Source organism: Cadophora gregata (assembly GCF_030347475.1).
Source record: "Cadophora gregata isolate MNR1 chromosome Unknown scaffold_10, whole genome shotgun sequence".
Classification (NCBI taxonomy): Eukaryota; Fungi; Ascomycota; class Leotiomycetes; order Helotiales; family Ploettnerulaceae; genus Cadophora; species Cadophora gregata.
In genome coordinates, this window is record NW_026695933.1 from 335,291 (window position 1) to 360,333 (window position 25,043).

The following is a 25,043-nucleotide window of genomic DNA, read 5'->3' on the forward strand; positions in this document are numbered from 1 at the left end:
CACTTTCATGATTATCACAACCACTAGTAAAACCAAAGCTCTTGTGAATCTGTTCAGAGTCGAGCGTGACTGAAGAACTGATAGTTCCACCCCTGAACTCATTTCTAATATTATAGTACTAATCGAACGTATATAGAAGTTTATCTTGTTACTAATTACTAGAACTGCTCTTTAAGAGGGTTACTAACTAATGCTAAACTAAGCTTGAACCTGATTGATTCTCTCAGTTCTCCTTCCCCTAACATCCATCCCCGAAAAGCTTCCGCCGTATCGTCCTACCTCTTTCCTCATCCTGTGCCAGCTTTTTCTCAAACTGCTTTGTCGTATTTAGCATCTCATTGTACTTTACTTGATTTATTACCGCCGTTCGATACTCTTGGAACCATTCTAATCCAAGATCAACAAACGGTTGCTGAGCTGTTCGAGGTAAGCCAAGCGCTTCTTTCAGCTGACCCAAACTTGCCATCACAGCCGTTGGCACACCAGAAACTTTCTGAGGCGATTTCCGTAATGCTTTATGCTGTTCTTTGATATGTGGAATTCGATTCTTGACTGCCTTCTGCACGATTTTGATAAATGTTTTGCCGAAATGTGAACTTAAGGATCGTTTGGTTTCGTGTTGAAGATGCTTGGAAAGATGAGCTTTACGGCAGTAGAATTTGCCGAGTAATTTGGGTGCTGTTATCACGTCCAGCTCTGCGAGGAGGGAGGTGAACCATTCGATGTACTCGGTTGCTGTGATCGAAGGATGTTCACCGTTGTCTGGGGAATGGTTAAAGAAGGTAGTTAGACGTGGTAAGTGTGGCGCAAGCGAATGTTTCCGAAGTGGGTCAAATAACCAGGGGCCATATTTAGTAAAGTGAGATAATTCCTGGATGAGGTCATATCGGACAGAAATCTGGAGGAATGTCTCGATTAGAGCTTCTTGAAACCTCGCCTCACAACCAGAGTTTCGCCCCTCGTTGGCAGCATTGTCTTCATCTTTATCCTTCTGGTAGCCGAGGTCATCCACTGAGCTTTTCTTATTCACAGGTGTGAATCCAGAAGAATTTTCCTTGCTACTATCACACGAGAGATGTAGAGATGCAAGGCCCCATATTCTTTTCGAACGATACGCCAATGGTAAGGAGGCTACGATGAGGTACTGCAACACTGGGTCTAGAGTCTCAGAACTCCAGTCACATACCTTTGATGACACGTATATTCGTGCCGATAGAGGAAGAGCCTCGTGTACCATTATTGAAAGCAATTTATCATTGGACCCATCAGACGATATGCCTCTGCATGTGAAGTTCCTGTTGGGATGTCGCATTCTCAGGTTCTTTGCTAGAGTTTTGGACCTGTAATTGATGGCCCTCTGCTCCGATCTCATGCAGCTCTTCTTGGCGGTCACAGAATGTGCTTTGAAAATACCTGTATTGGATTCATCGACGGTGTTTTGCAAGATCTCGAGAAAAGGCTTCATCTCGAGACCGTGAAGCGAGCCGTCGGTTCCAGATTCATCGAGTGTTGTTACCGGGCTCGCAACCATCGGTCCCCAGGTCTTGGTCAGACCTGCAAAATCTTGAGTATCCAGGAACAGAAAGTTGGTGTCTTTGTCTAATAGTTTCGATATGACTGCTGGATTCATGAACTCGTACATAGATCTGCCAATGGATCCGAAGAAGGTAAACACGTTGCCAGGCACAACGATCGTCTTTCCTGTATACCGTTCCAGGATGTTCTGTCCAGATTCTTGATTAAGAGATGCATTCAGACTAGTATTGAAGATATCTAGCTCTAGCATGAGATCATGCTGGATGAAATTTGATATGTGCCGAATCAGCGCTTCAGACGTGCTTGAATTGATCAGGAGTAGATATGACGAGCTTGGGTTATACTGGTATTTTGGCGAGACCTGGATTTCGAGATTGAACACTGTGGCTGGCAATTGCGTAGAACTTCTGACAGAGAGGGTATCGATCGGATCCTGTGTGGATGTAGGTGGAGTGAGCATCAAGTCCAGTTTCACAACACCTTTGCTGAACGGTTCGGCCATTTCCGATACACTAAATTGTTGTTGGAATCTTAGTCTTTCCAGATGATTTATTCCGTGGATTTCGTGACTTCGAACAACGTTATCTTCGTCACCTAAGAATTCGACAAAGTCAGAATCGGTAGAGATGCGAGTGGAGACAGTTCGATGGAAATCTGAGTGTATGCCGTGGGCACGACTCGAAATATTCTCTATCTGTTTCATACATCAGCACCGATCGTCGAAACGCAGGACAGGGGAATTCCTTACACTCCATTTTATTTTGAACTGTTCTCCATGAGCAACAGCTTCTGCGAAAAGAGGCTGATTCAATCGAAGAGGGTACTGCACCACGAATGGGCAGGTTACCCCAAATCCGAGTATCTTTCTATTGATTCCTGACATGATGCCTTCGAGCCTGATCGCTTCGTCAACTTTCAATGGAGTGGGTGACAAGCGAAGTTCGGTCTCGGGCTTTATTAGTGCCCTGACCGTTCCCGATACTTGAACGGTTGTGAAACCAGGAATCGAGGTTTGTATGCGGAGGATTTTTTGATCAACGGTTGGATCGACCCATTTACTTGGTGTGATTGCGATTCTGATCCGCGATTGGCTAGGGGAAGGCATTTCTCCTAGCTGTGGTCAGCATCTTAGCGGTGAAGAAGTGGGACGAGCGTACCGTAATTTCTGACCGCGATGTGCTGCACCATAATTTGCTCACCAGGTTCATATATGCCATCGTCATTCTCATCCTTGAGCATACAATGTTCGATCCGAAGGTCGTATCTCGAAGCATACTTTGATACAGTGCCGTCGTTGAACATGACGACAAAACGGATTTTGCCATCTCTTCCAGAAGTCCCACCCCGCAAGATAGACCTCGCCGGCGCACCATCACGTCCATTCGATCCCGGATACCCTCCCGGCATGTGACGTCTTGTTGAACGAGAGTTACGAGGTGGATTTTCATCGGAAGCTCGTGAGTCGTGACGTTCAACCCTGGATAGCTCTTGTTAGACAGTCTACTACACAAAAATGACAGGGTTTCTCGAAAAGGACATGCTTACGACGAATGTCCACGTCCACCTCTACCACCTCTCCCGCCAGATCCAGGCATGCCGTGTTGTCCTTGTGACCCTCCCTGGCCTCCAGAATTGTCCCAGTCCAGAGCGAGCAATAGACACATATCATCTTCGTGCACTCTAATTTCGATATTACCTCCGGGACCACCATTACCGCCGTAGGTTCCGTAACCGGCACTATGAAGACTCTATTAGCTTTTGACATTGCCGCTTCAAGGGCGATGTCACACACTTTCCACCATCCCCTCCACGCCCTCCTTGCTACACCATGTCAGAACTATAAGACCTCCAGTTCTATATTTCGACGTGGGTAAACTTACGCCTCCAGAGTGCCACTCATCAGCGTCTCTGCCCGACATCCCATCTCCACCATCCTGGCCACCCTCACCACATCCACCATCCCCTCCATTACCTCCTCGTGCGCTGATAAATAGATTATGTCCACTTGGCACTTCACATCGGTAGCCTGCGGATTGCCCGTATCCTATGACAATCATGCTACCAGACTTTCCCGAGCTCGATAATTCCACGCATACATTCCCTGAAGGAGTGCCAGCAGAAGCAGCTGTCGCATTCCGGCCGTGTCGGCCATTAGCCCCCTGCATCCGGGAATTTAAGGCTCCCAGACCTGCAAGACTTCCGAGAAATTGGAATGCTTCCAGCTCTCCACCATCTGAAGCCTTGTTCTGCGTCTGGTGCTTGGATCCATCGACTCCATTCTCACCATTGACGCGAAGCACTACTTGCTGTCGCAGCATCTTTGATATCCCCAAGAAATTACTTTCCAGTGAGCGCGAATGCAGTGCAGAATTAATGATTCGTCTGATGAGGCTCGATGGGGCTGAAAGGTGAAAAAGTGGTACATAGAAGTGGGAAGAGTAAGAAACATTTTTCTGCAATGGAAATTTATGACGAATAGTTCCCGCGTATAATGCAACCGTTCCAAAGGTGAACAATGGAAGCGAGTTACTAGCTCCCAAGGCTAAGTTCACGAAGCTCAAGTAATAGCTCCACTTCGATACACTGAGGAACAAGACATCATGACATGACACACAACGAAATAGGTACAGTTCCCGTGGAGACAGAAGTGATGAAATCATTGAGGTTGAAAACCCAACCCATGAAAATAGAGCAGACTTCGGATTTTTGACTCTAGGCAGGCATGTTGACCCTACAACCACTTGAGAACCATAAGCCACTAGAGAGAATACCGTTTGAAGATTCTCGTTCCAGACTTTCGAAGCGAGAAGTACAATAAACAAAGGCTACCGTGAAGCCTGCAGCCAGGACATAGCGTAGAGCTCCGGTCATCGGCTCTCGCCGGCAACTCAGAAGCAAGTAGGATTATGTTTCAATCACTCTACCAGCTTGATGGATAGCGTCCATGCAATTCAGTAAGATGTATAGAAATTAGAGAGACATTCATTTTAAGGGAAAATGGACGAGGGCCGGCATTTTTGATGTTGGGAGAAGGTTGTCGGAGCGCAAACAGTAAGACGTCGTCAGGGCTCGGGTCGGAGCGGCATAACAATCATCCAATTGCCGCAGTTTGTTACCAGACCGGAAACCCGAATTTTTAGCGCGCCATGAAAGCAAAGCCGCGGCCTCTCTTATCCCCGCCCTCAACAATTTGAGGTCAAAAGTATTTTATTTTTCTTCCCTTCTACAACATCCTTTACATCAATAACTATCTAACGATATGGCCGTCACTCACTCAAATGGTATCAATGGCATCGGGAAACCATCGAAACCCATGCTGTGGACTCATCCGGACCCAGACTCGACTCGGATGGCCGAGTTCATGCGTGGGGTGAACAGCAAGTACCAATTGAGCCTGAAAACATACGAAGACTTATATCGCTGGTCGATTGGCAACATCGCCGAGTTCTGGGGAGACGTTTGGGACTTCACGGGCATTACTGCTGAGCAGCCATACGACGAGGTCCGTACATGAAATGCATATCACGTGATTCTTCTCAGTATTGATGTTTCCCAGGTCATTCCTAAAAACGCAGAAATCTTCCCAAGGCCAGATTTCTTCACTGGCTCGCGGTTAAACTTCGCTGAGAATCTTCTTTACCCGACGAACCTTGCCATCGACGAAAACTCCCCTGCCATCATCGAGGCTACGGAGAAAGGCCAATCTTCAATCACTTGGGCTGAACTTCGTGGGAGAGTTCGTCAATGTACACTCGCTCTAAAATCTCAAGGCGTCGTTGAGTCCGATAGAGTTGCTGGATTCCTCGGAAATCATGCCAACGCCGTCATCGCTATGCTGGCTACAGCTTCCATTGGAGCAATCTGGACAGGTGTCAGTCCGGAAACAGGTGTGACTGCGGTATTGGAGAGATTGGTCCAGATTGAGCCGAAAGTTCTGTTCGTTGATAATGCTGTTGGCTATAACGGAAAGGTTCATGGAAGTTATGCCAAGGTGAAGGATATCTTGGAAGGCCTGAATGGTTTGAAAGCTTGTGTGATGTTTGAAACTGTGAAAGGATATGAGATGAAGACTGATGGTCTGAGTCTCCCACGTGGGAAGGCATGGAAATATGAAGATTTTATAGAAAGGTTCGGAACTTCTCAATATGATAGAGTTTCAAGACTGACATGCCCCAGCGTCAAAAACCTCTCAGCACCACTCGAGTTCAACCAGCTTCCCGCATCTCATCCCTTGTATGTCTTGTATTCCAGCGGCACAACCGGGGCACCAAAATGCATCGTCCACTCGGCGGCCGGTACATTGATCCAACACAAAAAAGAGCACATACTACACTGTGACATCCGACAGGGTGATCGAATGCTCTACTTCACAACCACAACCTGGATGATGTGGCACTGGCTCATCTCCTCCCTCGCCTCCGGCGCAACTATAGTCCTCTACGACGGCTCTCCATTCCACCCCCATGGCCCCTTATCCATGCCTCGCTTAATCCAAGACCTGAAAATTACACACTTCGGCACCTCCGCCAAATACCTCTCCATCCTCGAACAAAAAGGCATCAAGCCCATGACCGGCGACAACGCACTAGATCTCAGCTCCCTCAAAGCTATTTACTCGACCGGCTCACCCCTCGCACCATCAACATTCAACTACGTATACGAAGCTTTCCCACGTTCTACAAACCTCGGTTCCATCACCGGCGGCACAGACATCATCTCTCTCTTCGGTGCGCCTTGTCCACTAGTCCCAGTCTACAGCGGCGAAATCCAATGTTCCGGCCTCGGCATGGCCATCGAAGCGTGGTCCCCCGACGGAACCTCCGTCCCCGATGGCACAGAAGGCGATCTAGTCTGCACCGTCCCCTTCCCCTGCCAGCCTGTTACTTTCTTCCACCTCACCTCCCCCACTACCGGCCAAGATAAATACCGAGCAGCGTATTTCGAACAATTCCCTGGCGTATGGCACCATGGGGATTTCGTTCGGTTTGAGACCGGTACGCGTGGGTTGACAATGCTGGGACGCAGTGATGGGATTTTGAAACCGAGTGGTGTGCGGTTTGGGAGTGCAGAGATTTATAATGTTTTGCTGAAACATTTTGCAAGGGAGGTGGCGGATGCGATTTGTGTTGGGAGGAGAAGAGAGGGTGATGATGATGAGGTGGTGGTGTTGTTTTTGAAGATGGGTGAGGGACAAGCTTGTGATGAGAAGATTAAGGATAGTGTTAGAGCTGTGATAAGGAAGGAGTTGAGTGCGAGGCATGTGCCGGGTGTTATTGATGAGTGTTTTGATATTCCGATTACGGGGAATGGGAAGAAGTAAGTTATGACTGAATGGACCAAGCGTGGAGAGAATGCTGACGATTATGATAGGGTTGAGATTGCTGTTAAGCAGATTCTTTGTGGGATGAATATCAAGGTCGGTGCTAGTGTGGCAAACCAGGGGTGTTTGGAGTGGTATCGAGAGTGGGCTGCCACTCATTAATCGGAGTAGGTGTTCAAAAGATGAGGATAAAGAAAATAGACGGCAGAGATGGCTCACAGCCAGAGAAAACGGAAGATTGGGATATGTTTATCGCAGACAGAACGTAGCCAACATTACGGAATCCAGTAATCACTTTTCAATCAACAAAACAGGACCAAAATTCAAACTTTCAGAAGTCCCTACCGCAACTCACTCTTCCCCTCCTCCACATACGGCAACTTCTCAAACAGCGCCTCCCCAATCCTCTTAACTCACATCCACGGCTCAATCACCACATCCTCACTCTGCCCCGCATCCCAATACTCCCAGCCACTCACGCCCCCAAAACTCTCCCTCGTCCCCCTCCTCAAACTCCTCACCGTCTCCCCCAGCGTCTCCACACCCACAAACCCATTCGGCTGCCCATCATCCTTACAATCCAACACACCCATCACCACCCGTTCCGGCTCCCACCCCTGCTCAAGCACACTCTCGTAAAACGGCGGACCGCGCGCAAATCCCCCGTAGAACATCCCGTTGTACCAGTGCACGAGCTTGGTATCTGAGCCGGGAACGGTGGCGAATTCGTCGAGGAGGAAGTACGAGAAGCCGGAGAGATTTTGGCCGTCTTTGTGTGCGAGGGCGGAGGCGAGGGGCGCCATGGTGAGGATGAATTCGGGGCCGAAGTCGCGGTGGAGGGCGGTGAGGAGGCGGATGGGGACGGTGAGGGGGACGGTTTCTTCGATGTCGAGGTCGATGCCGTCGAGGTTGTAGGTTTGGAGGAGTTGGCGGAGGGGGTGGTAGTATTCGTAAAACTATGATTTTCAGCACTCGTGGTAATACGTCCAAGCCGCGGCTTTTCCTTGTCTCTTTTTCTTTTCGAAGTGAAGCTGATTTACGAGAGAGGAGTTTGATAAACGAAGATTCATACCTCTTGATCCGTCCCATTCAATCTCTTATACGTCCCAGCAGCAGCACCTCCCAGCATAACCATGACTTTCACACCATTGTTCTGTAAGATCTTTACTTCCTCCCAGATCAGATCCCACGTGGGATCACTAAAAGCATGATCATTCAACCTGATCTCACCAGGCTTCTCATGCAAATGCACACTCGCAAGAATAACATGCGTGATCCCCGTCTGATGTTCCAAAAGTGGTAGTAAGCTCAAAGGTTTCCCATCCGGCGTCCTGAAAGTCTGTACATAGACTATCAATCTGGGAATATTCCGCTTGTGTTCAGGGTGAGGATAGAATGTCAGGTGATGGTCGGCGTCGTGTTTGTGAATGGCAGCATCCTCGTGGATCACGTATTGGGAAGCTATACCAGGGATCTTGTGCTCATGCTGGTGATGTTCTGGTTCACGTTCTCGGATGCGCCGGTCGTGGTGTTTGATATGGTGCTCATCGGTCCAGACCTCGTGTTTGGGAAGCCAGATGCCGAGCACGTCGTTATATTCGAAATTGCCAACGTTGCTTGCGATGATATTGATGGCTAAAGACAAAATTGCACCAAGGCCAAGAAGCTTCATAATGGGCAGTGGTCTCCTCCATCCATCCAGTGTCTTCCCTTATCTTGATTCAGTAGTGGGGCTCAAGAATAAAAGACGAGAGAAAGACTGCGGGGAGGAGAAATAAAATTTCTGATCTGGGCGTGTGTCAACGTGATCATGTGCAAGGATAAATCCGAAATTATAAATTGAACTGCCGTTAACAGATATGCCGGCGCCATATTGATGACTTGGTTAAGGTTCGGGTGCCAGAGCCGATACAGCCTCAATTTGAATAGAGTGTGGGGTAAACAGACTCCCCACATTTCCCCGGCTAAGCGAAGGGACACGCAGGGGTCGATCATTCTTGACTGATATAGTAGGGTACAGAGTAGTTGAGATTGTCGACTCAGAAATTGAATCCTGTTATTGATTCGAACCGGAAGAGGAAATGTGTATGCCATGACTCTTTTGCGACACAATCCAGTTGCATACATGGCGTTCTATGCGGGCGGTGGTGAGCCTGCGCTTCCGGCCACGGGAAACCTATTTACACTCACAGGTCCCGAGCTGTAGTCAGAGGGCCAGCTATCGACACTGTTGGTACCTGACAGGTCATCGTCGAAGTTGTCGCCAGTGATGAGCATGATATAAAGCACTCGCACGATTTGGCCAACTCCAATAATAAGTGGGATTGTTTGGCCAGCGGAAGAGATCTCGTTCACATCTCTGATGTGGTTCCAAGAGATTGTCAGCTCGGTGGCTGCAACCACGATACTCGCAACAGTGAGGTTGATGAATGTTTGGAGCTCTTGAAGAGCTGTTTTGCGAACACGTCTGGTGAATGGTCAGAACTGGTACGTCGAGTCCAAATTTTATCAGAACTTACCCGATGCTTCTTCTTGGCTTCTCCTCAAGATATCCCCATCTCTTGCCAACCGAGATACCAAGCATAGCTACACAGAACAATAGAAGCAGGAAGTACAGCACGACGTTGACAACCACGAATCCCCTCTGGTTCAACCTGACTCTGGCAAACAAGAATCCAAATTCCGTGCACCCATCACGTCCGATTGTCGACACCCGTCCAATCCAGAACCACAATTGAAAGATACAAACGGAACATAAAAGTAGGAAGTTCAATCTGCTGAACATCTTCCCAACCCTGACTCTAGGATGTCGACTCGGATCCAGATCAGGATCGCAACCAATCAATAATCTCCACACATATAGTGGCACGAAATAGAGATAGCCCCCAAACGTAAGCAGGAGGATAATGTATATCTCGACAGGACGGAGATTATTGCGGTCAGTTTGAATGATAAGAGCCAGGAAAGTGGCCGCGATGAAAAGTGATTCCGAGACTCGCATGCCTGTGACTTCTTTTCGAGCAACCCAAGTGGCAAGAATCTTTCCAAACCATTGCAGGTAGAATCCTATCCTAATACCAAGCCCGTACATATCTGCATTTCCCGAGAAGCTGCAGATGGCCATAATGTAGGGAAAATATATGAAAAGGCGAGACTGTTCTTGCTTTCGTGTTGAACTTGGGATTATTGTTGGAATCTTAATAATCGGAAAAGTCACAACAACTCGGATACAAAAGACAAAAAAAATCATCAGAATGTCCCATCATTTGGGAATTTCAGGGGATGGGGGATATGTGACGTGCAGCTGAAGAACTGGCAGTGGTGTCACCCCCACTGAGGAGTGAGCTGGATATCGTGAGCTGCATGCTTGGGCACCATCACGTAGGCGAGGATCTCGCGGGCAAGAGCTATCAATGGTTGATGGATACTCGTGGGTATGCTTTGATTGCAGATATCATGTGGTGGGGTACATTTTGAGTATTGCACCGCAGCCTCTTCCACGTGGCAACTCTTATAGGAGGAGCTGTGCACGGCTCGAAGTCACTGCTTCATTGGCTCGTCATGTTAAGTAGGTCAGTGACGAGGAACGATAATTGATGCAGATGTATTGATGAAAGTTCTCTGAGATCTCTCGTGGTCCTGTTTGCAACACACTGTTCTGATCAATGAAGTCCCTTTAATATTGGTATCCTTAGTGCTCGGCCATGCGGTATTCCTACCGTGATTATTTATTTGCGATCCAGGCAAGATAGGACCACCTTCAGGTTCTTTGAATCCAGCTAGAAAGTGACAAACTCACCTCGCCCTTGCGCCTCAGGCATAGTTCAGTTCAGGCTGGATAAAAGCCAGTCGTCGCAGCAAAGCAACGCCCCCCTACCCTACATCCGCATCAGGATCGAGGAATTTAGGTTCCGCGATTGAAGGTTCATCGCAGAACATTGGAAAGACTGTAGCCGCAACTGTTGAATGACACGTGTCTGCGCAACATATATTAGAAATGGAAGCATGACAGTCTCCCACCCCTCCCCACCAAGCTCGAAAGGAAGCTCGAGGTAACACGTCCCGCGGCACCAGATTACCACAGCACGGATGTCTTTTCTTTATGGAGGGATTCGGGGCCTGGGTGGTATATTTTCGGATCGAAAGTCTGGAATGTAAAAGCCTAGCACACGTCAAAGGTGTCAACGAGTCATAACCCTCGAGGAACCGACTGGAACCAAAGCCATCCTCCTACCTTCCTGGAAGGTCAACTGTAGAGTAAATTGTCCGCTCGAGCTGGACATAGCTCACGCCTATACGCGGGGCACGAGGTGGTTGCTGGCTCTGTCTGAGTGGCATGGTGGTAAGGCGACGAGCGGAGACTGAGCGACCTCCTCAAGACTGCCTCCCGCGCATGATATTTGTAGGCTCACCAGGTCCTAGGTATCGTTTGCGCGTCTTAGGAAGTGGTTCCACGGAACGCGAGCTCATAGATGCAGAGAGGTGGTCCTGGACCGTGAGAGAGCAACTGTCACTGAGTGCGTGATAGATTGGATGTTGTTGTGCGACGACCTTAGGTGTGTCCGTGTATTAGACTTGTCGTTCTTCAAATGGAGGGCGCGAGACGACGCAGGTTCGCGCAAGACGGGTGTGCACAGCACATCATTGTCGTTTCCAGGTTACACCCGGTGGTGGCAGCTTTGAAAAAGAGTCGTTTGTAAGTTGTTAGGTACCTTACAGGAGAAAGCAGGTTCCGCCCCACTGTGGGAGGTGCCACTTTGCTGAAATAACAACCTCTTAACTGCCAAGAATTTCTTATCACTATTGATTAACTGTCAATTGACAATTACCAGAATCTTGTAACAGTGATATGATTATTATTCTAGGAAAGTGCCCCTCTCACGGTGGATCGGAACCTGCGTTTTCCTTTAAGGTACCTAAGGTAGCATGATATACTTCACGTGATGCTGTGCCTCTTTGCACTTCAATTGGAGAGATATTGATTTATTTATTTTATGGAGATAGAATAAAGCTATATCTCTCCGCTTTTAGATCATATATAGATGGAAATCCGTTTCAGAAAATCATTCACACTTGATTTATAGCGTCCTGAAGCGGGGAATTTAAGTCAGAGGACTAGAAGAGAACTGAACATGTCAGTCTAGGAAGAGAAGTCCTGCACTACAAGGTTTTGTCCTGACTAGGACTCCAGCTCTGGCTATTCGTTATCGTTATCCAAGTATTCTCAGCCTCGTAGTCTACGACACAGTACGCCCATCTTCGAGCCCTTTGTCCCTTAGCTTCCTTCATCCCCTACTTAACTGTTAACACTGCGAGAAGACGCGACGGCCTTTCCTCTCTTTGGCCACGTATGTTCGCAATTACCGCCAGCGGAAACGATTGAGTGAGATTTTGCTACATCAAATGTTTTGCGGCGCCAGGTGACGGGCCAGTTTCTGTGTGCTGTCTCTTTCGACAAGGCGGGATTTGTTCTCGGGTGGTGGACATCGAGATAATGAGGAGATAGATCGAAGACACGTCTCATGGTAATGGTGGAGAACAAGGCCGGGCTTTCCAAAAGGTCGTGTGCCTTGTAGGTTGTATCTGGATGTGTCAGTGGGTGACGGATTTCATGATGTGACGGAGGAGCGGCCGGGTTCTGATAGCCATGTAGACTAACGAACTAGGCTGCAAAAGTCTGTGCGGTTCAGGCTGTCTCGCTTGAGTGGGAGACTCGCGTTTTTGATGATAGCCCAGTTGTGAAGCCTGATACTACTACTAAGATGTACTCAAACTGAAATTCCTCTTAGGATATAATATTAAAGTATGTAAAGAACTACTCTCTCAACTACGAATATCCCATTTCAACTGTTAAAGTCTTGAAAATATGGATTTTAGTAGTTTTAAGCCTGTACCGCACAGACTTTTGCAGCCTAGTTCGTAAACTCGATTTGGCTAAGCAGGGGTTCGAGCCTGAGAACCACAGGCGGTTACAGTGCTGATTTAAAACCTAAGCGAGCGACTAGGAAAGATGTGGATGGTGCCGCGGGGTCGTTCTGCGAAGCGCGCTGTTAGCCTTTGGCGGTAAGAAAACAATAGGATTGAGCGGATGAAAACAGGGGTTCGATCTAATCATAGGGAGCTTGCAGGGTCACTGAAACAGGGCATTGTGATACCTACCAACAGAACAGTGATACAGTCCTCGATTACGCCGCCGTCAGGATCATGTAGCGGGCGGCTGGAAGCGATGTTTACCCCACTGGTTCGAGCCACCCCACGATCTCTTACAACAGAGGAACGACTGCCAATCAACTTTGTGTATCTACCTTACGAACCACAATGGGCCTCTTGTTGCCGACAAACATGTGATATAGGGCGCATGCTGCGGAATACCAAGATGTTAGGATTTGAATGTCTGATTTTGAGTTGTGACACCCCAGGTGCACGTCAGGTACTTACGAGTGGATGCAGGGGTTTCAGTCCGGATCTAATGTCAAGTCACTTTTCGTCTGATGTTAGCCAGGGAACATCCAAGTGAATGTTGAGACTGCAATTTTGGTTCACGTAAACATTTTGCCTACTAGCTACCAATTCACAGCTACACCCAAGCTCAACAGAAAAAGAAACAAGTAGATCACTGGAATCCATCATCAAAGCATGGTACCATCAAAACCCTACTCATGCTGGATCTTTTCCAAGACTCAATACGATCTGAGTCACCAACACTTCTGTCCATGGGTGGTGAGAAGCGCTTACCAGAGCATTGGCAGTATGAATGTTGCAGTCAAGTCGCAGTGTCACGCCGTCGGCTGCATTGCTCATGGCCCAGGTTGTGACAGCCAGTGGCATGCACAGGGGCTGAGGCGCTCTTGATGAAGTGCTGGGCTGCTGGCTTCCTGCATACCGAGTATCAACTGTCGTCCTGTCGGCTGAATAGTATGACGCCCCATTAAAACCCGTAATGATTCGGAGATGCTAGGTCGCAGCCAGAGCTGGGCCTTCTGGGTAGCCATGAGAGCCCCACTGGCCAGTATATGCAAGAGAACATGCCAAAGAAGATGTGCGATCAAGGGCTTGATTCGACTGAAGCTAGAACGCTGGCCTCGCCTTATGGGCGCGCGGCTAATGCCCAAGCAGCAGTCTTACTGAAACCTGCTATGTGCTTCATGCGGCACATCTCTGAAGAAAGTGAATGAAAATGAGTTGGACCTTTTCATTGACCTAGTCTTAATCATCTGTACCCACTACATTCAATATAAATTGAGCACCTTTAGGAGAAGTCATGACTTAGATCATCTCCATCTTCTTCTTCTTCGTCATCTTCTTCATCATCTTCATCTTCAACATATTCCTCTTCTTTGTCCTCTTCTTCGTCATCTACCACAGTAGAAACGATGTCATCAACTACGCCTTTCTCCCCTCACGGACTCATCAAGACTCCTATGCAGCAGCAGTTTTACAACAGAGCTCACCTTGCGAATGTCTCTACTGGTATAGCCGATCCCAAGGAACACGCAACTGTAGCGCTCATGGAAGTCATACTTTACAGAAACATCTTCACTGAAGACCACTTCGCAGTGACAAGCGAGCAGCCACCAAGTCCTGATTCTTCGAAGCGATGTGACCTTGTGGTCAATTACCTGGATGTATATGACAAAATTCGAACATTTTGCTTCGCAGAGTGTAAACGGGCCCATATAAGCCAACCATTCAGTCTCAGATTGTTGGAGGAGCAGGCCATGGACTATTGCAAGGCATATGTGGAATATGAGGCTGCGCCTTTTGTTTACGCTGCCACAATGGCTGGCGCTCATATCAGACTCTGGAAATACACGCGGGGCGACAAAAGCTTTACTCCATGGTGGGGCACCCCAGATAAGGGAGCCTGGCAACATTACAAGGACGTTGGTTCCGACGAGGATAGCCAACTGATTGAGCACACCTTCAACAAAATGAAAAGATGGCCGCCCACCGCGCACGCTGGACAGACTTCCAGCGACTATTAATTCCATCAACCTGCTATTCCAGACTGTTCAAACAGCAACATTCGATATCGACGTCCGGCACGAACCCGACACAAGCCACAAGCGGTGTTTCCAGCGGCGGGTACGGTATGGATGGCGCCTCAGGCTTTCCAGCTGGGAAGCAGTCTGAGGACACGAAGGTTCAGGATGTGATACATTAGGCTCATCGTCTTAGCGGGACCCCGATAAAATGGATGTGAATGGAGGTACAGGACATGATAGAGGCGCTTACTTGGTTGTGAGGGTCACCCGTGTTAGATTTCATGTGATCCTCAGTCAAGTAAATGCCGAATGCTCTAGAATAAAGCTTGATTTGTAAGGCATAGAGAGCTCTAGAAGCTCTTCCTCATGTGTATAAACCTACTCTCGACCTACCTTTAGACGGTTGAGGCATGCGAAATCCAAGAATTTGACAACCTGTTAATGTATTTCCTTTCAAGGATGTTATTGGCCGCAACAGAAACAAAAAATTGGTGGGAAGACAGCTTGGTTGTATGAGGGGAAGAAGGAAATGTATTTTAACGCACGACAAGATTTCCACGTGATCAAGTACTATACACGATCTATCTTTCTCCTTTGTCATTTCCTAGGTCAATACCAATGCAAAAACTACTTGAAAGTGTTAATACTCCCTTTTGGAACGGGGAGAACTTTTCCGTCCCAGAGACGAATAACATCATGGGACTTAGAGAACCACCATGTGATGGTCTGCGATATCGTTAGCAGGTTTTAACGTAACTCAGACTAAGTCCTACCTCTCCCAAACGAAAGTAACTGCTGTTGCAGTCATCGCTAATGTCCGTTCCAAAGCTGATGTCCGTGACAGCTCGATCCTCACCTGACGTCGACAATTTGAACCGGATACCCTTTATGTTTGGCCCATTACCATTGAATATCGACGCGTACTGTGAAGCGCCAGTAGTGTACCACTGCCCAAGAACTACTGTTGGTGCTTGAATGTAGTATAGTTTTAGTCCGGTACAGCGGACACCAACACGACAGACTTCGACTTTCCGAAGATTGCTTAAATCGGCGACGGACATAAAGAGACCCGCATTTGGTCCAACATGCGGCAGGAAAGCGGCACGGCAGGCAGTAAATTCCAGGTTTGGGCTTCCAACACCCAGAGAATCCCTTTCTCGAATGACCCCGATCCTCATGATTTCCAAAGAATATGGGTATTCAACATAGAACCCAGTAATAAATCCAGGTCCGTCGAGAAGAATCCATTTATACATGTCATTCAGCACATAGTGAGGGAAAATGTATGGTCCGAATGAATGGATTCTCCTATATGTTGTCTGGATCTACGAAAATAGATTAGGTATAAACTATAATGATGGTGGAAGGAGGGGAGGGGGCGGAGGGCACACGACTTACTGTCATAGCCGGCGCAGCCATGGCATAGCTTTCAGAATTAATGATACAAAGCCATGCGAACGCGATTCGTTCCCCTGGGTGGAATGGGAAATGCCTGGGGCAACCTTCGCGACGGCCAATAAGCCTTGACGTCTTTGTGAAATGGCTTTCTATACCAACGATTCCATTGGCAGAGAGATAGACAGTCAGACTATTCGCATAGCTATTGTCGCTAAGTAAAGGTAGGTATCCAAAATACCTTAGTCGACTTTTATCCAGCTCATAAGAGCGACTCATGTCTCGTTTGAAGTCGAATAATTCCTTGTCTGGGTTATAGACAGTATCTGGGATGTCTGGCTGATCCCAGAAAACCTGGTCGTCTAGGCTAGACAGAGAGGTGAAGTACAAACCCTGCGGCTGTTAGATATGGCAAATATCAGTCGGTGTCGACTTACATTTGAGCTGCATGCAAGTGTGTTTCCCGGGTTACGAATACATCCATACCAGGTACAACCCCAGTTGGGAAGAACACCTAGCCAGCTTGTGTTCCAGTCGCTACCATATAACTTGACTGCGCAGATTCCACCATTGACCATGGCAAATTTGAGGTACGTGACGACACCGGGTATGATCTCAGGGCAACCACCATCAGTCAGACTCTGTATGTATGGGGTACCAAAAACAGTCAGCATCCTGACGGAGATACGAGCGCCTTGGGTCAAGGATACAGTCTGACAGCTGGAGCGCTTGAGGGCGTGGAGTAGGCGTGTTGTTTCCTCTGAAACCAGGACACTAGCGCTGAAAGGGGTTTTTAGACCGATGTAGTTCCAGACCATGTCTCTAAGCTCTACAGGAAGATGTAGCAATTTATGAAGTGGTTGATAGCTGTCTGCAAGCCTGCGGAGCGTTTCACTGCTTGTATCTTCAATCTGTTGACGGTACAGGTGTCTACTTTCCCACACTACTGAGTCGAGTGACAGTATTTGAGACAGCTTATATATTTCGGGCTCTGTGCAGCGTTCGACTTTCTGAATGAGGGTCTCGTAGCACCAGTCGTGGAAGCAATAGGCGGTCGGGTAGGTCATTCTTCTGTAGAAATTTCGCTGGTAGTGGCAGATATCAACTGACTGGGTTTGGGAATCACCAGTTAATCTGACCTCAATCTGCTGGTCGTCGCTGTCGAGGTCGATGTCTGACAAGCTGGCAGGCCTGGTGATTTCGATGGTATTTTCGTCATTTGGTTCCAAGCAGATTGCTGTTGAGAAGGAGTCAAAAAAGGAACAGCGACTGGATAATACATTTAGTTCATACCTGCTCGAAAGTTGAGATCCCAAGTGAGGTCTGACTCGCCACTCCACGGAAGCTGGGAACGGCACAATCCACATCTCTCAGTTCCTACATATATCTTCTTCACGGGAAGACTCATGCTCTGAGGGTGAGGATCGAGTTTCTAAGTGGAAGTATGCAGCGATGGTGTTGTGTGTTGTGGTGATGTTGAGTTCCTGGGTCCTTGGAGGGACAGGGACAGGTGGAGGGACAGGGACAGGACAGGGTCCCTTCATCTGACTAGCGGAACGGAAGAACGTGTAGCCGACATGGACGGCTTGCCCAACCTGAGATACGAACTTCGCCCCCACCATCATCAACCAACCCCACACTGGTGAAGATTACCTAAATTGCAAATATGGCTGGTGCTATTAAGGCAACGGATTACATACCTAAGTATGTGACTTGGCTATGCATTCTTCTATTCCACTGATTTGCCTGCATATGGAAGTAACTAGGGAATCAATCATGGTAACGAACCACACTGCCACACTGATTACATCGCTAGCTCTCGATCTTGGCGCCAACTGACCCCTACAGTGTGATCAACATAACCACTGCACTGGATCCTGTTCAGTCTCCATTTGAAGCTCTAGGACGCGATCACAACCTTCATGTCTTCGAGCCCTCTTAGATTTCAAGCTTCCAGACCTTATTAATCCTTCGCTACATTATCCGCTATGCTATGTCGTCGAAGTCTTCGGAGTCAATGCAATGGATGTACCGGGACCCAAATCTAGATGACGTTGAAGACGTCGAGAAATACGTTATCGGTGGTTGCCACCCTGTTAATATCGGCGACGTGCTGGGCGAAAAAGAAAAGCGGTACGAAGTCATTCACAAACTCGGATCTGGAGGCTTTTCAACAGTCTGGCTCGTCCGCCTGGTGAGTACGCACCGCTATCACGCCCTCAAAATCCTGGGTGCCAATGCTACGGATGACATGGAGCTCAACATTCTTCGGCACCTCCAAGAATGCGCCGCTTCTCATCCAAATATATCGTCTCTTGACGATGTCTTCCAGATCAACGGACCGAACGGGTTACACTACTGCTTGGTTCTTCCCATATTAGGGCGAAGCATTAAAACCATGAGCGAAAGGAGCGAAAGACAGCTTCCGATATCCCTACGCCATAAGGCGTCTCAACAGGTTGCCAGCGGGTTGGCGTATCTACACTCCTTAAATATATGTCATGGTGGTACGTCTCTGTCCTTCCTCGTTGCATCCCTGTCCCTAAAACAATTGCTTTTAGATCTTACTCACTCCAACGTTCTATTTGAACTTCGGGACATTCAGTCTTGGTCCACAACCCAAATATATGAGCATCTCGGCCCGCCCAGAACAGCTTAACTAAAGTTGTTAAATAGCTCATATTCGTCACATGCTCCTAAAAAGGTCGTCCAGGCCGTCAATTTTTCAAGAATAGGCCTCAACTTACTTGGAGAAATTCGCATCACCGACTTTGGTCAATCCTTCTTTGCCGAAAACCCACCAAACAATTTGGGCATACCACCGCCATTTTTCGCGCCAGAGATCTATTTCGGCTTTCCTGCGTCGAAGAATAGCGATATCTGGGCTCTTGCATGTCTAGTGTTTGAGATTCAGACTTCCATGAGGCTCTTTCCCATGATCTTTGATAATCCGTATAAAGTGCTAGGGACCATAGTTGATGCGCTCGGCGCCTTCCCAGCAGAATGGCAGCATTCCTTTACCAGGACAGAATACGACCCTGTGTTATGGTGGTATGGCAAAACCTTCCAACCAAGTCGCCCACTCGCGTCTCTAGTTCACACGCATTGCCCGTACCTTCTCCCAAGCCAAAAAGAGACATTTCTTAAGCTCCTTCAGGGGATGCTAGCGTATGAGCCTACCCAGCGTCTGTCGGCGGAGGACGTTACAAGAAACCTGTGGTTTTCAGAGTATTCTCCAGATACTAGCGGGAACGGTTCAAACAACATGGAGTTGTGAGAGTAATTTAAGTGTGATGCCGGAGAGTGTAAGTACTCATCAGCTTTTGTCTCATTGCCTCTTCCAACTATCACCGATACACTGCCGATAATAAAGTTTCAGGAACGGATTCCACGTATGAAGTGGCGCATGATGTTCCACAGCGCATAGGAATATTATTACAGGCTGAAATTATCGGAGTGCTCGTTCCATAGGCGCTCGAAAATACGATACCTCTTCAAAAAGATCTGGAAGTGTATGCGTCTCAACCAACAGAAGTGGAGCATTCCAATCATACTGATGGGTAACATTGCAATTTGCAGATAATACTTGAGGCTCATAATATGAAGACTTCTTTTGGCACTATTTAACAGTCTACAAGAAAATAGAGTGTCAGCATTAAGTTCACCTATCCCCTCAACTGCCGAAGACACCCTTTCCAGGGGGCAGCGCAGAAGCGGGTCACTAATGCTGCCTAGCACTTGAGTCCTTCAGGCATCATTCGCTTAATAATAGGGTGATCCTCCAGGCTATCCACCACCTGTGAAAAGTAGTTTCGTTTAGCAGGTTAGGTGATAGAATCCTCTGCGAGTTATGGCAGGTCCTAACATAACATGCTCCTGAACTTCATTCAACCTCTCTCCTTATCCACAAAGCTTGGCAACCCAGACTTGAGAGAAATGGCTGCAAACCGCTCCAGAGGAATCAAGAACACAGTGGTCGAATCACTTCAAGCTTTCATAAAAACAAGAGCAAGAAGACGGACATTGAGGACGGATGAAATTTTTTTACGACCATTGAATAAGAAAGACTTAGGCTTGCAATATTGTTATAAGTATAGAACAAGCAGAGCCACGTCACATACCATTAGATGACATACTCCAAGTAAAGAGATGTCAAATCAAGCATTCGGCAAATTTTAGTCTTGGCATGCAGTTCCGCGAGCAAGAAGTAAATATTTTCAAATCGTCGCACTTAATTAATGATCCCTTTAAACTCAACGCCAAAACAACATCCTCATAGCAGCTCGCTCCTCTATTTCACTTTCTCCCGCTCCGGGTCTAGCCCAATAGAAGCGGAATTCGCAAGTCCGGAGTCCTGTACGTCATGTTTCACCCGGACCAGTGTAGTCGATAGTTGAACGGCCGTTGAACGACGTCGTTTTCAGGTCTCTCAACGAACTGACGTTTTAGTACTATAAAACGAACTGCGGTTCGTTTTATAAGGCTATAAACGAACGGAACGAGGTCGTTGCTAAGAACGAACGAAGAAACTAGCCTTTTATAATCTATTTTTAAAAATATACCTAAATGTAGTATAAGTGTTAAATTATTATTATAATGTTATTCTTATATAAATTACGTACTAAAACATATAGAATAATACGTTCAGCTGCTTTACATACTATAGAGGGTAAGTTGCATTCCACTGACTAACCTACCTTAGGTACCTACTAAGTGATCTCGCTAAGGTTTCAAGCCTGAAAAAGGCTTAGTAGGAACTATACTAAAACGGGGTTAAACGACCCCGTTCCGTTGGAGATCTGACCAACTAACGGCCGTTCTAGATCGCTTAAACGAACGCCAGTCCGTTTAGGGTTAGCATAAACGAACGGCCGTTCGTTCCCGTTTTGCCAAGAACGAGAAAACTATCGACCACGCTGACCCGGACTTAAGCTCCCGCGTACTTGCTCTAAATCCAGACTAAGGTCCACGCGCAAGGCTAACCTGCAATCGCAACCGCATTCTTTTAGTGCAAGGTACCATTCTAGCACAGATACCATTTAGGTGCGCATTACGTGAAGAAGTCTAGGGTGGGCTTTGTATATTATTTGTGCTGCTGCTGCAGATGTGTGGGGAGTATGGGTCCCAAGGAGTTAATGAACGGAGTTTAAAAGTGATCAATGGATGTGGAGTTTTCGGAAAGGGAGACAAGGTATAAAAGGAATGAAGTGTCCCTTCGAGTTGAAGCAATTGATCTTCAGACCAAATATTATCATTTCCTGGAGAATATAACGTACCCCGAAACATAAACAAAGCTCAGTCAAAATGGCTCAGCAATTCGCAAAAAACCAGCCTTCAGGCTTCAACAACCACATCAAGAATGTTGCGCTCGTCGGTGTAAGTCCCCTCTCCCCCCCTATTCCAACCAAACAATAACTCACCCCCATTCCAGGCAGGAGGAACACTCGGATCCCACATCCTCAACTCCCTCCTCTCCACTGACAAACACCACATAACAATCCTCACCCGCCCCTCCAGCACATCCACGTTCCCCTCGCACCCCTCCCTAACCATCACACCCATCGACTACACCTCCCCCAGCTCCCTGACTAGCGCTCTCACCGGCCAAGACATCCTCATCATAACCATGGCCGTGACCGCGCCCCCCACCCAAGAACAAGCACTCATCCGCGCCGCCGCCTCGGCGGGGGTGAAATACATCATGCCCAACGAATGGGGTCACGATTTCTCTTTCCCAGGGCTAGTAGCCGACACGCCTATCCTCGGTGCAAGACTGGCCGGGAATCGAAAACTGATTGAGGATCTGGGCGTGAGTAAATGGATTACTGTTACGGGCGGGTTCTGGTATGAGTATAGTCTTGCGGGCATGGAGTTCAGGTATGGGTTTGATTTTGGGAAGAGGACTCTGACACTTTTTGGGGATGGAGAGGTCAAGGTTAATACGAGTACGTGGGAGCTGTTTGCGGGGACTGTGAAGGCGTTGTTGTCGCTTCCTGTTTTGCAGGAGGATGGGGAGGATAAGGAGACTACGCTGTCGAAGTATGAGAATAAGCACTGCTATGTCTCGTCCTTCCGGGTCTCGCAGAAGGATATGTTTGATTCGGTCCTCCGCGTCACGGGTACCAAAAAAGAGGATTGGACGATTACGTAGGAGGATGCGGAGGAGCGGTGGAAGAGGGGTATGGAGATGTTCCAAAAGGGGGATATGGTGGGGTTTGGGATCGCGATGTATGCGGGGGACTTCTTCTCAGATGGAGCGGGAGACTTTGAGAGTAGATGGAGGTTGAGTAATGATGTTTTGGGGTTGCCAAAGGAGGACTTTGATGCGTGTACGAGGAAGGCGGTGGAGATGGCGGAGAAGGAGACTGCAGCGGGGTTCAAAGATCGCGAGCATTGAGTGGACGACTGATGTTCAATGTGGTTGTGTATCTTGAGTGTTGGGCTTGGTTGCTTTGAGTTTCTAGAGCGTTGAAGCTTGCTTGTGTTCACTAGATATTTGAAATTTTGCCTAATTTACTCTTGCGTCAGTCCTATAATATAGAAATAATGATATATTTACTTGTAGATGTCCCCCTATTCACTGTACCCAAGTTCGTGGACCGTTGCTGGTAAATAGTGTTTCCTATGGCTCCGGCTGCCCTAAACTTTCTCATGTGAGGAAATATTTGAGATTTTCTGAGATTCTTTTGAGGAAAGCTCATAGTAGCACCGAGCTCGAATGACAATTACCGAGCAAACTATTATGCAAAAAGTGATGCTTTCAATCTGAGAAGTTTCTAAGGACCCAAAAGCACAAAAATTTGGACTCAAGGGATGGTGATATTGCCCAAACTGATTTGAAGATCTATTGATTATCATCATTTTATTTGGTATCTATTGGTTAAGCAACCGATCATTTGCGCTTTAAGAACACCTTTGCCGAATTCCCAAATCTTTCAGACATCATCGTCGTCAAGTTCCAGTGCCCCCAAACCAATCTTGGGTATCCCATGTATCTTTTGAAACACCAGTACGCCACCAGCGACGCCAAAAGAAACAAAGAACACTCAAAGAACCAACATCGACCCAATGAAATTCCCCAACACACTTCCAGTCCCCCAATCCGACCCCTCTTTCACCTTCCCATACCAGTTCGCTGCATACAGATTACCAAACTTCGCCTTGCTCTGGATCTGATCATAGTTCGCCTTGAAAAATGCAGCGATCTTGCCCTTCAAGTCATCGCTCACTTTACCTCTACTACCAACAGTGGTATAGAAGTCAGCGATGTTCCGAAACAGCACGTCGCGCCACTGGACTCCGTCACCGTTGGTAGTCAGATCGGCTTGCTGGTCGATGACCAACGGAGGATTATTGCCAAAGCCGCCGGTGACGGATGATGTCACCGATAGAGTCGCTGCATCGAGATATTTCGCCTCGCCGGTAGTCATATACAGCGATGTCAGAGAGCCGATATAAGTTCCCGTATTGTAGGTAAGCGAGCCAGGATTTTTGGTGCATCCTCCAGCCATCAAAGCATCAACATTCATAATCCCAGTCTTCTTATCCAGCATCATCCGTTGCAACCAGTTAATCGCACTATCCGTCGGACCACGAAACGACGCATCTCCAGTAATAGCAAGAAGCCACGCACCGACCTGTGCGAAAAGACTGGTCGAGATGGCATTCAATCCAGAGTCTTCGTGCGAAGCCCAATACACTGCACCATCGATGTCGCAGTTTGCTGGAATAGGAGTATCGCGATCGATACCGCCTTTACTGACTTTAGTCCCCTGGTCTGACTTGAAGATCTGAGCGTTGGCGCTGATGGCTCGCCACTGCTTGATACTTTGGTCGAGGAGCTCGCGGTGTCCGTAATTCTGGTAGGCGCGGATCATGGCAAGACACCACCAGAGCTGATCATCGTTGAAGTCGTTTGTACTGCCTGCTTTTTGCTGAGCAGCGGTTGAAGTGGCGATGGTGAGGAGGGAGGCACCATAGGTGGATTCGTACTTCTTTGTCTTGGACCAGAGGTCGAAATCCATGATGTCGTTGTATACGTTGGCGGCTATCCAGCCGCCGATGTTCTTCCATCGGAAGGAGTCTTTCATGTAGAAGCCGTCGAGAGCAGTGATGGCGGAGGTTGCTGCGTTTGCATAATTTGCGTTGATGGCACGTGGTGTGAGAGTGTTGGTGTTGATGTTGGTTTCAGACCGAGATATCTTTGTGTCAGTTGATGATAGCGCAGCCGCAGCGGTCATGATAGACCGGATAGAAGGAGGAATGATCATTGTAACGTAGGAAGACTGGCAGTAGAGATGTTGGTGTTTGAGAAATGGACAATAAATTGGTGTGGCTCAAAGGGGCACTCGCCATAATATAGTGATTCACGGCCTGTCAAAGAGCGGCCTTCAAAAAGCCAACTCTAAAGTCAACAAAGCAGCTCTGACTTGGCCGAACTTGTGGCATGCACAACAGCCAGGCTGTCAATAGAGCATGGTGAGATGTTGGCACTGCCATGGCTCTTAGCCCCCAAGTGCCTTGTATTCGACAATCCCACAACGTAAGGATCGAAGGAGTGCTGCGCACTGAATACATCGTGAGCATGAACAGTCTCCAACGTGGAGTCACTGGACTGGATTGCCAGCGCGAAAAAGCAAACTGGAAGTAACACAGAAACAAGCAAGTTGGAACTCTTTAATAGCCGCGATATTGACAAGGCGGCTGTCGAGTCAGATAATTGAAGGGTCCTGAGCCTGTAAATCGTGTTTGTTGGTTGTGGTTGTGACGATTGTTTCGTGCATATTCTGAAACTGACCCCAGGATCG

The 25,043-nt window shown here is 47.8% G+C and overlaps 10 protein-coding genes across 11 annotated transcripts; 5 read left to right on the forward strand and 5 right to left on the reverse strand.

The window, feature by feature from the left end:
* Positions 1-87: 87 nt before the first annotated feature.
* Positions 88-4,549, reverse strand: ONS95_001474 (uncharacterized protein). Of its 2 annotated transcripts, XM_058494673.1 has the most exons (6): positions 3,417-4,549; positions 3,329-3,357; positions 3,082-3,273; positions 2,694-3,013; positions 2,285-2,646; positions 88-2,230 (listed from the first exon to the last, which is right to left on the reverse strand). In XM_058494673.1, the coding sequence occupies exons 1-6, from the start codon at positions 4,194-4,196 to the stop codon at positions 239-241; spliced, it is 3,675 nt and encodes a 1,224-aa protein (XP_058354980.1). In that variant the 5' UTR covers positions 4,197-4,549; the 3' UTR covers positions 88-238. The 2 variants fall into 2 exon arrangements, with proteins under 2 accessions (XP_058354980.1, XP_058354981.1); XM_058494674.1 differs by lacking the exon at positions 3,329-3,357 and having other exon boundaries at positions 2,694-3,023.
* A 191-nt stretch (positions 4,550-4,740) lies between these two features.
* On the forward strand, positions 4,741-7,346 carry ONS95_001475 (uncharacterized protein). The gene is made up of 4 exons (XM_058494675.1): positions 4,741-5,038; positions 5,093-5,664; positions 5,713-6,852; positions 6,907-7,346. Exons 1-4 carry the CDS (start codon positions 4,796-4,798, stop codon positions 7,016-7,018), a joined length of 2,067 nt encoding a protein of 688 aa, XP_058354982.1. The 5' UTR covers positions 4,741-4,795; the 3' UTR covers positions 7,019-7,346.
* On the reverse strand, positions 7,270-8,528 carry ONS95_001476 (uncharacterized protein; the record flags this gene model as incomplete). The annotated part of the gene is made up of 2 exons (XM_058494676.1): positions 7,270-7,812; positions 7,929-8,528. 2 exons carry the CDS (start codon positions 8,526-8,528, stop codon positions 7,270-7,272), a joined length of 1,143 nt encoding a protein of 380 aa, XP_058354983.1.
* A 461-nt stretch (positions 8,529-8,989) lies between these two features.
* Positions 8,990-9,980, reverse strand: ONS95_001477 (uncharacterized protein; the record flags this gene model as incomplete). The annotated part of the gene is made up of 2 exons (XM_058494677.1): positions 8,990-9,323; positions 9,376-9,980. The coding sequence occupies 2 exons, from the start codon at positions 9,978-9,980 to the stop codon at positions 8,990-8,992; spliced, it is 939 nt and encodes a 312-aa protein (XP_058354984.1).
* A 4,054-nt stretch (positions 9,981-14,034) lies between these two features.
* Positions 14,035-17,735, reverse strand: ONS95_001479 (uncharacterized protein). Its single transcript, XM_058494679.1, has 5 exons — positions 17,530-17,735; positions 16,674-17,473; positions 16,240-16,629; positions 15,615-16,166; positions 14,035-15,567 (listed from the first exon to the last, which is right to left on the reverse strand). The coding sequence occupies exons 1-5, from the start codon at positions 17,642-17,644 to the stop codon at positions 15,469-15,471; spliced, it is 1,956 nt and encodes a 651-aa protein (XP_058354985.1). The 5' UTR covers positions 17,645-17,735; the 3' UTR covers positions 14,035-15,468.
* Positions 14,230-14,841, forward strand: ONS95_001478 (uncharacterized protein; the record flags this gene model as incomplete). Its single annotated transcript, XM_058494678.1, has 1 exon — positions 14,230-14,841. The coding sequence occupies one exon, from the start codon at positions 14,230-14,232 to the stop codon at positions 14,839-14,841; it is 612 nt and encodes a 203-aa protein (XP_058354986.1).
* Positions 17,736-18,229: 494 nt separating the features above from the next.
* Positions 18,230-18,895, forward strand: ONS95_001480 (uncharacterized protein; the record flags this gene model as incomplete). The annotated part of the gene is made up of 2 exons (XM_058494680.1): positions 18,230-18,743; positions 18,798-18,895. The coding sequence occupies 2 exons, from the start codon at positions 18,230-18,232 to the stop codon at positions 18,893-18,895; spliced, it is 612 nt and encodes a 203-aa protein (XP_058354987.1).
* A 2,645-nt stretch (positions 18,896-21,540) lies between these two features.
* On the forward strand, positions 21,541-22,387 carry ONS95_001481 (uncharacterized protein; the record flags this gene model as incomplete). The annotated part of the gene is made up of 2 exons (XM_058494681.1): positions 21,541-21,612; positions 21,668-22,387. The coding sequence occupies 2 exons, from the start codon at positions 21,541-21,543 to the stop codon at positions 22,385-22,387; spliced, it is 792 nt and encodes a 263-aa protein (XP_058354988.1).
* A 75-nt stretch (positions 22,388-22,462) lies between these two features.
* Positions 22,463-22,633, forward strand: ONS95_001482 (uncharacterized protein; the record flags this gene model as incomplete). The annotated part of the gene is made up of 1 exon (XM_058494682.1): positions 22,463-22,633. The coding sequence occupies one exon, from the start codon at positions 22,463-22,465 to the stop codon at positions 22,631-22,633; it is 171 nt and encodes a 56-aa protein (XP_058354989.1).
* A 649-nt stretch (positions 22,634-23,282) lies between these two features.
* Positions 23,283-24,506, reverse strand: ONS95_001483 (uncharacterized protein; the record flags this gene model as incomplete). Its single annotated transcript, XM_058494683.1, has 1 exon — positions 23,283-24,506. The coding sequence occupies one exon, from the start codon at positions 24,504-24,506 to the stop codon at positions 23,283-23,285; it is 1,224 nt and encodes a 407-aa protein (XP_058354990.1).
* Positions 24,507-25,043: the final 537 nt, after the last annotated feature.